This window comes from Peromyscus leucopus, chromosome 9 (assembly GCF_004664715.2).
Source record: "Peromyscus leucopus breed LL Stock chromosome 9, UCI_PerLeu_2.1, whole genome shotgun sequence".
Classification (NCBI taxonomy): domain Eukaryota; kingdom Metazoa; phylum Chordata; class Mammalia; order Rodentia; family Cricetidae; genus Peromyscus; species Peromyscus leucopus.
In genome coordinates, this window is record NC_051070.1 from 59,048,256 (window position 1) to 59,061,121 (window position 12,866).

A 12,866-nucleotide genomic window follows, 5' to 3' on the forward strand; every position below is an offset into this window, starting at 1 on the left:
AAACAGTGGTGCTCCCACAGACTGGTTTGTGGGTGGCCCAGCACACAATGACTGAAGACACAGCCTTTGTTAAGGAGAAGGAAGCTGAGGTGTGTGGTCCCAATAAGCCGGATGGCACGGCAGAGGTATCAGTGCGCACTCTACGAGCATAGCTCATGCCGCCAGCAGGAGTCACTTCTTGGATGCCCTTATTTCTCTGAAAATGACACATCTCTGTGGTGTTGAGAGGGTTAGTGCACCCACACAGTGGTTCTCAACCTTCCTAACGCTGCAACCCTTTAATACAGTTCCTCATGCTGTGGGGACCCCCAACCATAAAATTACTTTCATTGGTGCTTCATAAGTGTAATTCTGCTACTGTTGTGAATCCAATGTAAACACTGTGTTTTCCGATGGTCTCACGTGGCCCCTTGTGAAAGTGTCGTTCAACCACAGAGGGGGTCGCAGCCTACAGGTTGAGAAGCATTGCACTAAGGCTGGCTGATATCCCAGCCCAGGACCTGTGGGATTCCAAGCCTCTGATGTAATCGCTCGGGTTCACTGCTATTGTCTCCTTGCAAAGACAGCGCCTCTCAACGGGAAGCTCAGGTGGTACAGCCTGGGGCGATGGGGGCACACCCTTTGTGGGGCGCTGGGCTGGGTCCTGCCTGTACTCACCTCTCGTTTGTGTTGTCTCCAGGCGCTGTTGAGCATTTCGACATGCCAGCCTTGGAGGATGAAGCCAGGGGAACAGTGGATATTCTCTGAGCTCTGGGAACTCCCAAGCCAGGAGAAAGACAGAGCAAAGAGAATGCTTAATGCACCATGGAGTAAGGGTGTGTCACTGGGGCCAGCGGAAGGTCACTGCGCCAGGTGCATGGAGTAAGGGTGTCCCTAGAGGACAGGGCAGGGTCACAGTGTGGAAGGGGCCACGGGGCAGAGTCCTCAGAGGAAAAAGTTGAGTCTTGCAGTGGCCTGAAGGAAGAGCAGGAGGAATTTGCTGTAGATTGAATTGTGACCCTCAAAATCCCCATGACTGGGTTGGGGAGGCGACTTAATTCATAAAGTGCTTATAAGCACAAGGATGAATTTGATCACCAAACCCACATAAAAATAAAAACCAGGTATAGTACCTTATAATCTGGGCCATGGGTGTGTGTGTCTGGCAGACAGGCAGATCCCTTGGGGCTTTCTAGCTAGTAAGCCTCGTCTACTTGGTGAGTTCCAGATCAATGACCAAGTCTCTTTTGAAATAGATGGATGGCATCCATCTCAGGAATGGTACTCAAGGTTATCCTCTGGCCTCCATAGATGTGTGCCTCTACATACCAAAACACACACACACACACACACAACACACACACACACACACACACAACACACACACACTAAATAAACTAATGTAAATTTGTTTAAATTATTTGAAATGTCCCATCAGAATGACTGAAAGCCTCATGAAATGTTAAACAGCTCATTATTGGATGTGATATTTGTCACAAAGAGAATGTGTAACACTGCCACCAGCTTGAAGCTAAGTTTTGGGATTCATCAAGCAAGCTCCTACCTTTTCACTGCTGAGTGAGGACCAGAAATGATGGGAAAAACTCCTCCTCCTGTTCTTTCTTAACAGAACCTTGTGGCTCTCACTGTTTACAAAACAGTGGGGCCCTGTGTGGGGTGGGGGTGTGGGGGGTGTCACATGTGCATGTGAGATGGAGTAAAGCTATTTATAGAGATTTCCCAGAAATTCCCATATAGCTTCCCAGCATAGCTTCCAGGAGAACACATATGCATTATCCTCGTTTATACCCCAGACAATCTCCAGGCACAGGCCTGTAATCCCGGCTACCAAGGACAGAGGCAGAGACAAGAAGATCATAGGTTCAAGGCCATGAGTACTTAGGTCATATTTCAAAATGGGGGCGGGGGGAGGCTGAGGATGCGGCTTAGTGTTCGGTACTGGCCTAGCATAAGTGAGGTTCTGGGTTCAATGCCCTGTTCTTCGAAAGAAAGAGGAAATGAAAGAAAGAAAATACATGTCCACATCAAAAAACAATCCTAGCTTTCGTAGTGGCTGTTTTATAACTACTAAACCCTGGTAACAATCTCCCTGCCCATGCTTAGGGGACAGGCCACACAAAGTGGCACACCCACACAACAGTAAGACCACTCAGTAGTGGAGAGAAGCCATTACCGAACCAGCCAGCACCCCAAACACAAGCAGATCAGGTCGGTGATGAAGTCAGACACAAACGGCTCCTTGCCGTATGTTTGCAATAGGATGACCTTCTGGAAAGCCAAAACCAGAAAGAGAAAACACCTGCCATCGCCAGGGGCTGGAGCTCAAGGAGAGGCTGGACTGGGAAGAGGAATAAGTTCGACGTCTCACTGCAGCCATGGGCATGACTTTCCATTCACAGAGCCTTGAAACAGCACACTGTTCTGTAGAAGCAAGAATGCCAAAGCCAGGCATTGTTTTAAAAAAGCACTGCCCTGTGTACACAGACAGATCTGCTGATATAAGCCACAGGGGTGGTGGTCCTGCTGTGGTTCGAATGTGAAATGTCCCCTACAGGCTCCTGTGTGTGAACACTATGGCTGCCGGTACTGTTTTGGGTGGGTAGGACGGAATCTTTTGAATTTAGGGCCTGTCTCATTGACATGACCCAGCAGGAGTGGAGTCTGAAGTTATAGCTGGCCTATTTCTCCCTGCCACTCACTGTGTGCGTGTGTGTGTGTGTGTGTGTGTGTGTGTGTGTGTGTGAGAGAGAGAGAGAGAGAGAGAGAGAGAGAGAGAGAGAGAGAGAGAGAGATGTGTATTGTGTGTATGTGAGAGTTGGGGTCTTTATTGCTGTCTGCCTTATTCTCTCTCTCTCTCTCTCTCTCTCTCTCTCTCTCTCTCTCTCTCTCTCTCTCTCTCTCTCCAGGGTTTCTCTTTGTAACAATCCTTGCTGTCCCGGACCTCACTCTGTGACCAGACTGATCTTGAACTCACAGAGATCCGCCTGCCTCTGCCTCCCGAGTGCAGGGATTAAAGGTGTGCGCCACCACCGCCCAGAAAGACAGTCTCTAATCTTGCTGTTTGGGTTAGGCTGGCTGACCAGCAGGTTATGAGAATCTTCCTGCTCTGCCTCCCCATTGCTGGGGTCCTGGGCCCTTGCAGCCATACCCAGACATGATGTGGGTGCTGAGGATTCAAACTCAAGTTCTTATGCTTGCATAGCAAGTGTTCTTAGCCTTCGAGTCATACCCCATGCCATGGGCCTGCTTCCTCACTCTCTGCTCTCATGATGTGACCAGTTATGAGGTCCCATTGCCATGACAGCAGCCAGCCCTCCCCTTCCAGGATGGACTGTGTGCATCCTGGAACCTGCTGAGTCAGCTTCTCTAATCTGATGAAAGTAGCGAACACACCCCACTTGCTGACCGCCCCTCCTCAGGAATCCCAGGGCCCAGCATGTGAGCAGAAATCACTTTTTAATACTGTCTTCCTCTACCAAGATGCTTCCACCACAAGATGCTGTAGGCTGAGTGGATAAAACTCTTGGTGCTTTTCTGAGTTAAGGATGGAGTTGCTGCAAGTTTCTCAGTGTTGTTAGAAGTCCAAGATCCAGGTTCCCAGGGAAGGTTCTCTTCTGAGCTTCCAGTCAGGTGGCTTCCTGTGTCCTTACATGTGTGTGTGTGTGTGTGTGTGTGTGTGTGTGTGTGTGTGTGTGTGTCTTACAAAGATGTTCTTAGGACACTATCCTGTAGACCCGAATCCACCCTCTGACCTCACTTAACTCTAAATGTCTTCCTTTTATGGCTCCAACTCCCAAACCAGCTACACAGTGGGTTAGGAACACACATCTTGTTCAGAATATATACACAGCCCTGCTGCGGTAATGCTTGTGGTCGTCTGTAAAACAGAGGGGGGGGGAATTCAGAGCATAGGGCAGAGAACTTGGGGCAGATGCAGAGGCTGATGGGGGTGGGCTATTAGGTATGGCTGAAGCCGTGTAGCAGGGTGGCATTCACCTTGCTTTGCCTCCGTGGGAATGGCGCAGGGTTTGAGATCAGGTGAAAGTCCAGGTTTCCTTGTTGTGATTTACATTATACTCTCAGCTACTCTGCTGTCTAGGTGCTGCTGGAAAACCCTGGGGTTCTGCTGAAGGCAGCCCCGAAGCTTCCCCTAAGCGGATCCCCAGCTACCCATAAGAAAGAGGGTCAGGAAGGGATGGGGCTGTAGTCTCCCAAGGCTCCTGACCCTACATAGAGGACAGGCTCTCCCAATTTCTGGCTACCCAGAGGGCTCTGCTCTGTGACTCTAGGGAGCAAAGACCCTGCTCAGATGCCCTCGGAGCTGTGTGTCCTTGTGAGGTCTGTGCTCTGGACTGTAGGCCAAGAACCTGGGGAGCCCGGTCAGAGGAGGACATGGCCTGTGGGCTTGTGTCAGCCCATCACCACCTTCCATGACCTAGTTTAAGTCTTGGTGGCATCTGCTGCCCAGGCAGGAAACACATCAACACAAGTGGGGGAGGAGAGCCGAGCTATTTGGGGCAGGAGACTGATTAGGAAACAGACATGACTCCCTGTGGAGTGCAGGCCTGCCTTTTTCCCTTCTGGATTTCAGCTCTGTCCCGATTCTTTCTTGTTTGAGACCATTTGGATTGCTGTGTGCAGCGGTACAGAAGGTGAGGGAGGGCTCTGGCCTTGCATTTCCGTAAGGAGTTTGCCTCACTGACCATCTACCTGGAGACTGCCAGAGCAGCTAAGAAAGGTGGACTAGCCTGAGGCTTCAGTAACCCTTCTCCTGAGCCTCTCACTGCTGTCTATACCCCCTCCTGGCCCTTTGAGGTGGAATAAGGAGGTTGGTAGTTCTAAAATCAGCAAAGCCCTTGGGTTAAGAGTGTGGAGCTGAGCTCAGTTAGGGAGGCGCTGGAATTCCGTTCTGAAAACTTGAATAGAGACGTTCTGATGCTGGCGTGAACATCATGGACATTTTAGCAATTAAACGGACTAGCCAAAGCAGTCACCCATGGGGGAAAGAGAGACTCCTCCTCCCTAGACCCAGGGAAAGCCACGGGGGGGGGGGGTGAAGACGGTTGGGGGATGGGCATCCATGGGAACTGGCCAGTAGCAGCACTGGGACCTTGGCCATCTCACTTTCTGCTTTTACTTCGGTCAAGGCTTTCTGAGGGGAAGCCTAACAGCATCTGGGACAGCTGGCGGCTCAGGCCTCAGGAGGCAGCTTTCTCAGACCCAGGCCAGAGCTGCAAAGAGACCCGGAGTGGGAGAGCTGGAGCATATGGGGAAATAAAAGGCCAGCATCTTCTAGAACTTTCTTCTGGAGGATGAGCTGACTGCTGTGAGCCATGTGGATCGCAGGACTAACAAAGGCACCCAGTTACCTGTGATTAAGCCTCATCATATGTAGTGCACTGTGCTTGGGACTAGGGAGTGTGAACTTGCCCCTCCTGGCAACTTCCCTCCAGTTAGTTGGTCCCCACACTGGAGATTGCATTTAACCCAGAGCCATCTCTGCCATGTTAATCAGGGAAGCTAGCCACTGAACACCGACAAGCTATGTTTCTCAGATGCCCAGGATGCTTTGAAATGAAGCAGAATAAGGGATATGTCTTGGTTTCCTTTCCTACGGCTGCAATAAAATACTCTGGCAAAAGCAAATTAAGGGCCAAAGGGTTTGTTCTGGCTCTGGGTTTAAGGATATAATCCAGCATGGTGGGAAGTCACAGCAGCAGGAGCTGGTCACGCTCATTTGCAGTTTAGAACAAAGAGTGGTGAATGCATGCTGTTGCTCATGCCCCTACTCTACTTACACAGTCCAGGGTCCCAGCCAGGGGATCGTGCCTCCCACAGTGGGCAGGGCTTCCCATCTCTGTTAACACAAGATAGTCCCCCACAGCATGTCCACGGACCCATCTCCCAGGTGATTCTAGACTCAGATGTGTAGACAATACCAGCCATCACAAGGTGAAATCGTTTTCTCAGAGCAATTGTAGGCAGGCATACAAACACCATTAGGTGGTGGCCACGAAATTTAGCCACGAACTTCAATCCTCCTTGATCCTGAGGATAACTAGGAGATCAGTAGCAGGAGTGGGTCTGGTGGTGCCTGTACTTGGTCGAGCCCCGGCAGGACGCTACCTTCCCTCTTCTCGACCTCTGCATGGAGCCTTTCAGTGCGTCCCAAGCCTTTACTTGTGTCCTACATTCCTTTCCGCCTGAGGCACACAGAGTGCTTCCTGTGTCCTTGACACGTTCCTAACTGATACAGACTTTGTCATTGAAAATTCTAGAAAATAACACTTCAAAGATGAGACTCTTAGGTGTGGCTTCAGCCTGGCTCGTTTGAAGGCAACAATGATCTCATTGCTAGTGGGAAATAGATTGTGGTGGTCTGTGGTATGCTGTGCCCCTGAGCTAAGTAATGGCATGTCATCCTTGAGCTCAGACCAAGTGGCTTTGCTACAAGGCTCTATCTACTTCAAGGCTCTACATTATTTAATGGATTACCATGGCAACAACACATCATCAGTAGGGTAAAACTAACCTGTCTCACGACGGTCTAACAAAACAAAAACAAACAAAATGGCAACACCCCCAACATCTTGGAGTTTTAAATTCTCAATGTCAAGATGTAATCAAAGAGCTTGAGAAGCTTCTACAATTGGTTCCAAAAGAAAGTTATCCATTGTAAGCTTTCCTTATTGTCTTATGGCTCTGCTTTCCCTTACCTTTTATTCGCAGGCATTCCCTAGACGATTGGTCAAAATATCTCCCATAGTCCACCTTACTTCAGCAGCGTTCCCCTGTATTTCCTTTAACAAACTCAAGAAGAATGCCAGACAAGGAACTGATCTGAGAACCAAGTGATGGAATCCCACTCCAGGGTGGTTAATCTGCAGCCACCCCCTTAAACATGGTGTGAAGGTTAGGCTTTACCTCCATCACCTGCTCCCAAATAGTGATTCCCATTTCACACGCCACTGTTAGATCCTGACACCTTAGTAAGGGCAGATCACTTACTGCTGTGAGTGGAAGCTCTCAGTTCTTGTCTTCTCAAAGGAAAGAATTCAGTCAGGAGACACACGTGGTTTAAGCAGAAATGTATTTGGCAAAACAAAAAGAAACTGGAGTGCACTGCCCTCAAGGTGGGTATCAGCACAGGGGGTCCTGCATTGTGAATGTGAAGGTTATATGAATATTTTGAGATGGGTGGTACATTCGTGAGATAGGGTAACCGATTTTCCTTTTAGGGTACTTAGTGTTCCCTCATGATCCTCTTGAAAAGTCCACAAGTGGGTTAACCGCAATGAAATTGATATAATAATTAAACCAAGGTCCTTTTAGGTCACATATCTTTCCTTAGTGTGAACATATAGCAACTGGGAAAGTGCCCTGGCACCATGGTTTCTTAAAAGAGCACATCCTACCTGCAGCTTCAGGGATGTTTAACCACAAAGAAGCATCTTGACCTTCAGACGACATATCTACCAAGATCTAGCTACAGTTTGTCTTGGTCATGCATATCTAAGTCCTTGTTTACCTAGCACCAGTGAAGGGTGTATTGCTTTGTGACTTGTTAGTTCAAGGTGTGTGTTTGTGTGTGTGCTTGGCCACAAGGTAGGATATATTTCTTACTGTAAGTTGTAAGGTATCACTGCACTTTGTAATCCATGTTGTGGTCTTCTACAGATGTTAGACTACCCATTCCCCACAATTCCTAGAAAATAGATGGATAATAGAAGATAGAATGAAGTTATATAACATTTATATATAGTATATATATATATGTATATATATATGAATATATATATATGTATCCTTACTATTCATAGTATTCACAAAGTATCCAAATTAATGAATGGGCAAATAAACTCCCATGTCCATATAATTGGTTGCCTCCCTTGTATCTGTGCCATATAGACTTGACCAAGAAAAGATCTAGAGATGTAACCACCATGAATTCATGGATACATGATATGACACTGGTCTTCAAACATGGATGTGTGATTTTCTCAGCCTAAATTCTTACCCTTTGTTTTGTGACTGGCAATAAGATACTCTGTTGTCTCTAGTAGTGGGCATGTTGGCTCTGATGTCCCTGGATTAGTTCAGTCCACTTTCACATATGATGGGTGGTGACTTCGGTCATTGGGAAGTCTCAGTCTCCATGTGCTGGAGAAGTAGATAGACATCAGTGCCTCTGGAACAATTTGTTATCCAGAAGTATTTTTTGGATAAACTAAAAAATGGAAGGAAAGGTGTGGTCTCCAAGTCCTGAGTCATAATCTCCCACTTTTAGCTTGCAACTGGACCAGAGAGCCCTTGCCCTACCTGCCGCACACAGAGATCTTTATGCATGTCCAGGACATGGAGGCATCTGCAGGCTAGGTTGGGAGCTCCCTGGGCGCAGTCCTAGGTTGGGTGCTGGACTGACATAGGAAAACTGGTCTATGGCTGGATCTTATCATGTCCCAAGAGAGAAAGAAGCAATTCAGGACATCGGAGAAGAGATTCACAATGCAGATGGAATCTCCTTCATAGGAAGGATGGGGTGACTTCCCATGGGAGGTTTTCAAAGATTTCCTGAATCATGCCCTTCTGGCCCTCCTTTGTCAGAGGACATGTTTTCCTCTGGAGTCCCCCACCCCCACCCCAGCACATCCAGCACTTCTTTCAGCATGGAGCTTGACATTCCCACAGTAGAGTGTGAGGCGGGGAACTAAGTCTGTGGCTAACTCATCTGATGTAGAGACCAACCCGTAGTCAGCGTTCCTGGGATGCTTGTGCCAAGAGAGGAGAGAACAGACGGGGCCAACGGTAAGCAGGTCCAGAGCTTAGCAATTTGATTTATCCCCGGCAAACATGGCAGCAAGCAGTATTTGAGACCCCAGGCTTAGCAACATGGGGTATCGTGAAACGCAAGTCAAGGGGCTTCTCGAGGCTTTTGAGAGGGTGAGGGCTCTTCCCTCCCTCTGTGTCTCCTCCAGGATCCATGGGATAAACTGAGCCACAGACACAAACATCCCGGGCCTCCCCCTGGAACCTGAGGTTATGCCCCAGCTGAAGACACCCACTTGAAAGAGCCTCCGAGTCTCCCAGTTAGCACAGACCATGGGTGCCCCGCTGTCTCCCTGGGAATGAGAAAAGCAAGAAGCACAACCTGTGAGCGGCCAGTGGAGCCATCCAGCAAGAGGACACAGAGGGATGGCTAGTGGTATGAGCAGGGGCCTCCCTCCTGGACTCCTTCAGGGAACCTAAGAATCGTGGGGTGTGGGGAGGAGGGTGTAGCGGGGGGGCTGAGTACCTGGCAGTCGCCGTTGGTGCCTACTTCCTTCCAGGCACAAAGCATGCTCCTGGAGAGCTGAGCCACCCTCTTGGCACATGCTCTCCATTTAATCTGCACCACTCTCAGCTTCGTCATGTGCATGTTGAAGCCTCTGGCTGAGCCTAGCAAAGTAAGGAAGCTAGCCTGAGGATGAGCGTGCGTTGGCCACAACAGTGGCCAGCCCGCACACATCAGAGTGGAGGTCCTGGAAGGTCGCAGGGCCAACAAGTCAGATTCACAGGTCCCCTAGGATGGATGCTTTAGTCCAAGACCCCACTCTGCTATCTAGGTGTCCCAACAAGTAGTCCCTCTGCTAATGTATATGCCCGGAGGATGCAGGCTCTCTCCAGAAGCAAGCTAGTCCCTTTGGTGAGCCCAATGGAGACACTTGGAAGAGAAGGCACATCAGGATGTGTCATCGTATGGGGTGGGGTGGGGGGACGGGAAATAACCACAGTGCTAAAGGAAATCCTGGCTTCCTCCCTGTTCATGGTCCGTGGATGACCAGCCTGGTGCTCTGTAGGAAAAGGAGTGGGGTTTCCGATGCTCACTGCCCCAGGGAAACCACTAGATTGATTATATCAGCAAATGGTGGACTCTATGTGAGGCTCACAGCTGTGTGAGCCACACGCTTTTTATAGAATCCATAAAAATGACCATTGCTTTCAAGTTTTGAGATTCTTCTATGTTCTGTGTATTTGCAGGGGATTTTACATCATTTCATCCATTTCATCTACATGATTCAGTTGAGGGAGGCATTGCTCTTATTCTGTAGATGGGAAGAGGTGATGATGAAGAAGGTGATGTGTGCTGCTACAAACTCAAACCCGAGTCTTTCCCCATCTAAACATCATTCTGCTCAGCAGAAGGCAGCCTACAAGTGAGCTTCATACCGACAGGAAGGCAAGGCGCATACCGTGGCTGTGAGTTGACGTCCACTCTGCCATCCAGCACCGGTCCCAGGAGCTCTCCTTCTGAGGCAGGCAGATGGGTATTTTGACCTTATTAAATTGGACTGGTGTGGCGAGCAGGAGCAGGCAGAGGTCGCTATCAAGGTGGGGCGGCTTGTAATCCTTGTGAGCAATGATCTTCTGCACTTGCTTTCTCTCCAAGTTGAAGTCGCTGAAAGTCTTGGTTCCCATGACTACAGTGATGTTCACCACTGCTATTTCTAATCTGAAGAATGGATACAAAAGCACCACAGCTGACAATGGTCATGGTGCTTTCTGCAGACACATTTCCAAGCAGTAGAACTTACCACTAAATAGTATTGAATAGTGGGTAAGCTGTGGGGTCGGGGGAGGGGTATGCATCTAGAGACCAAGGAGGTCAGAGTCAGGGACCAGACCCAGAAGGATCTCTGAACAGGTGAACCATTAGCTCAGGAGAGGCCCTCACCAACACAAGTGCAATATGCCCATTGAGAAGAGGATGTGGATGCCTCAGTGAGAGGAATCTTGCCTCTCTTATTGACTGCTACATCCCTATCTCTTGAAACTGTCCCCAGTAGGTGCTCAATGCATGCACAAGGAATGAATTTAATGTGTCTTAGTATACAGAGGGTGGGCAGGAAAAGGAAACTTACACTGATTTTTCTCCAACACTGGTGCTGAGCTACAAGAAGCAGCCAACTTGGGATATAGTTGATGAAGTCAAGAGAGATGCTTAGGTAGGAGCAGACTTTGGTCCAAAGCCACTGGGCACAGAGCCTCTGGCTTCGAAAGCTTCATGTACCAACCAACCAAGTGGCTAGCCCAGACTGCATGTGTACTACATGGGACACAAATCAAGGCGATGCCCAGACACTTACAGGGTTCTTGGGAAGCAATGTGCTGCCGTCAGAACCCACCACTGATGGATGATGGAGCCTCCACACAGGTGTTTCCCAAGCATCTGGATACTCACTTGCCATGGGAATTCACCATGCTGGACTTCAAGCAGCTCACGGAACGGCAACCATGATGAGTTTGGAAAGGCAGGTCTGTGGCCACACAGAACTGATTTTGAAAGAGAAAGCAGAGACATTGGTATATGGGGGGCCCAGAGAAATCCTCATGTCACATTCCCAGAGGCTTCCCAGCTAAGAGCAGGGTGGCATCTGAGGGAAATCAAAAGAGAGGGCCCACAGGACAGATCTTAGAAAATACCTCCAAACTGAAAAAGACCAGTGCAGGAAAACGCGAGCTAGCAAAAATAGACCTGCCTCAGAAATCACAAATTCATATTCTATGTTTAAAGGGTGTTGGAAGGGCAATGGAAGAAAAGCAACAGAAAGTTACCAGCTAATGCTGTTGCTTGATAGAACTGTAAAAAGCTGTGAGTGACTCTGAGAAAGACGAGTACATACTATGCATACATACGTGGGGTGGGGAGCGAAGAAGGGAGGGAGGGGGAGGAAAGGAGGGAGGGAGAGAGGGGGAAGAGAGAGAGAGAGGGAGGGAGGAGGAGCAGATCAAATACAGCAAAGCCACTTTGTGAACCATAATACACTCCAGCATCCTTTTGTGTGGGGTCCTGCTGTAATTCTGCAGAAAGAGAACCAAACATTTGCACATCTGGTCTACCCACAGAACTTTCTCTGTGGGGCATCTCCCAGGACCACAGAGCAAATGTTACATGAACCGACTCCTTACACCAACGTGACCTAATATTTTCTAAATTAAATGTATTCCTCTTCAACCCCACACCTTTCTTCAGCCTCTTTCAGGGTCTGGGCCTGGAAAGAGCCTCGGTTCATTTGCAGAGAGGGGGTTGAGTGGAAGAAATAAGGCCAGTTGTTGATCTTGCCCAAGTCTCCTGTGCTTCTCGGACTCTGGGCCCAGATCCTGGGGGATTCACTGTAGGTAGCATCTTCAACCAGTCCAGGACATCTGCTTTGATCCATCAGTCACACTCTCCTCATTCCCTGAGCCAGATTCCATCTGCTGTCACCTCTGGCAGTAAAGAGCTCTGGGTGTCTCTGGGTGAGAGTTTATGTTCTCTGGATCTGGGTTAGAGACCTCTAACTCTGCACCCCCTGGAGCTCCCCATCCACTCTAGGGGATCCAGGGATGAGGTGGCAGGCTTTTCCCTACCCTCATTCTGGGCTAGCTAGACACTAACCTTGGTGGTCATGGGCGTGTCCCTTAGATGCCATGAGCAATGTAATTAGAAGTGAGAGCATTGCGTTGTCTTTGCAGCCCAGTGTTGCCCACCTTGACGTCCTGCCCACACTGATACCACAGCAGCTGCAGCTGCCACAAGTGGGCATCACAAATGCATGGCAAAGCCTAGCCTGGTGACATCACAGTAAATGCTGGGATGGAGAGGAGGTGCAGGCACAGCCTGATGGAGCCATGTCCTTCTCCCCGTTCTTTCTGGTTACCGATCCCTTTGCATAGTGGGTAAAGGACACCCTGAACACTTCATGCGGAGTATCATCTGCCTGTGTGCTCTGACCTTGCCCTTGACTCTGAGCATGTTGAGGAGCCATTTATGCTACTACCACCATTGTCAGTAAAGAGCTTTGGGTCTCTGGGTGGGATTTTATATTCTCTGAAATTGGGTCTCAAAA

At 49.1% G+C, this 12,866-nt stretch overlaps 1 protein-coding gene across 1 annotated transcript; it reads right to left on the minus strand.

The window, feature by feature from the left end:
- Positions 1-8,819: 8,819 nt before the first annotated feature.
- Positions 8,820-12,645, minus strand: LOC114703373 (serine protease 55-like). Its single transcript, XM_028884185.2, has 5 exons — positions 12,416-12,645; positions 11,219-11,310; positions 10,230-10,489; positions 9,293-9,435; positions 8,820-9,119 (listed from the first exon to the last, which is right to left on the minus strand). The coding sequence occupies exons 1-5, from the start codon at positions 12,425-12,427 to the stop codon at positions 8,823-8,825; spliced, it is 804 nt and encodes a 267-aa protein (XP_028740018.2). The 5' UTR covers positions 12,428-12,645; the 3' UTR covers positions 8,820-8,822.
- Between the last annotated feature and the right edge of the window lie 221 nt (positions 12,646-12,866).

Bases quoted from the DNA above. Each gene is read 5' to 3' on its own strand.
- LOC114703373 (XM_028884185.2), bottom strand. The intron at 9,436-10,229 runs GTATGCGCCTTG...TTACTTTGCTAG, and splicing joins GACGTCAACTCACAGCCACG to GCTCAGCCAGAGGCTTCAAC. The intron at 9,120-9,292 runs GTACTCAGCCCC...TCTCATTCCCAG, and splicing joins GCACCAACGGCGACTGCCAG to GGAGACAGCGGGGCACCCAT.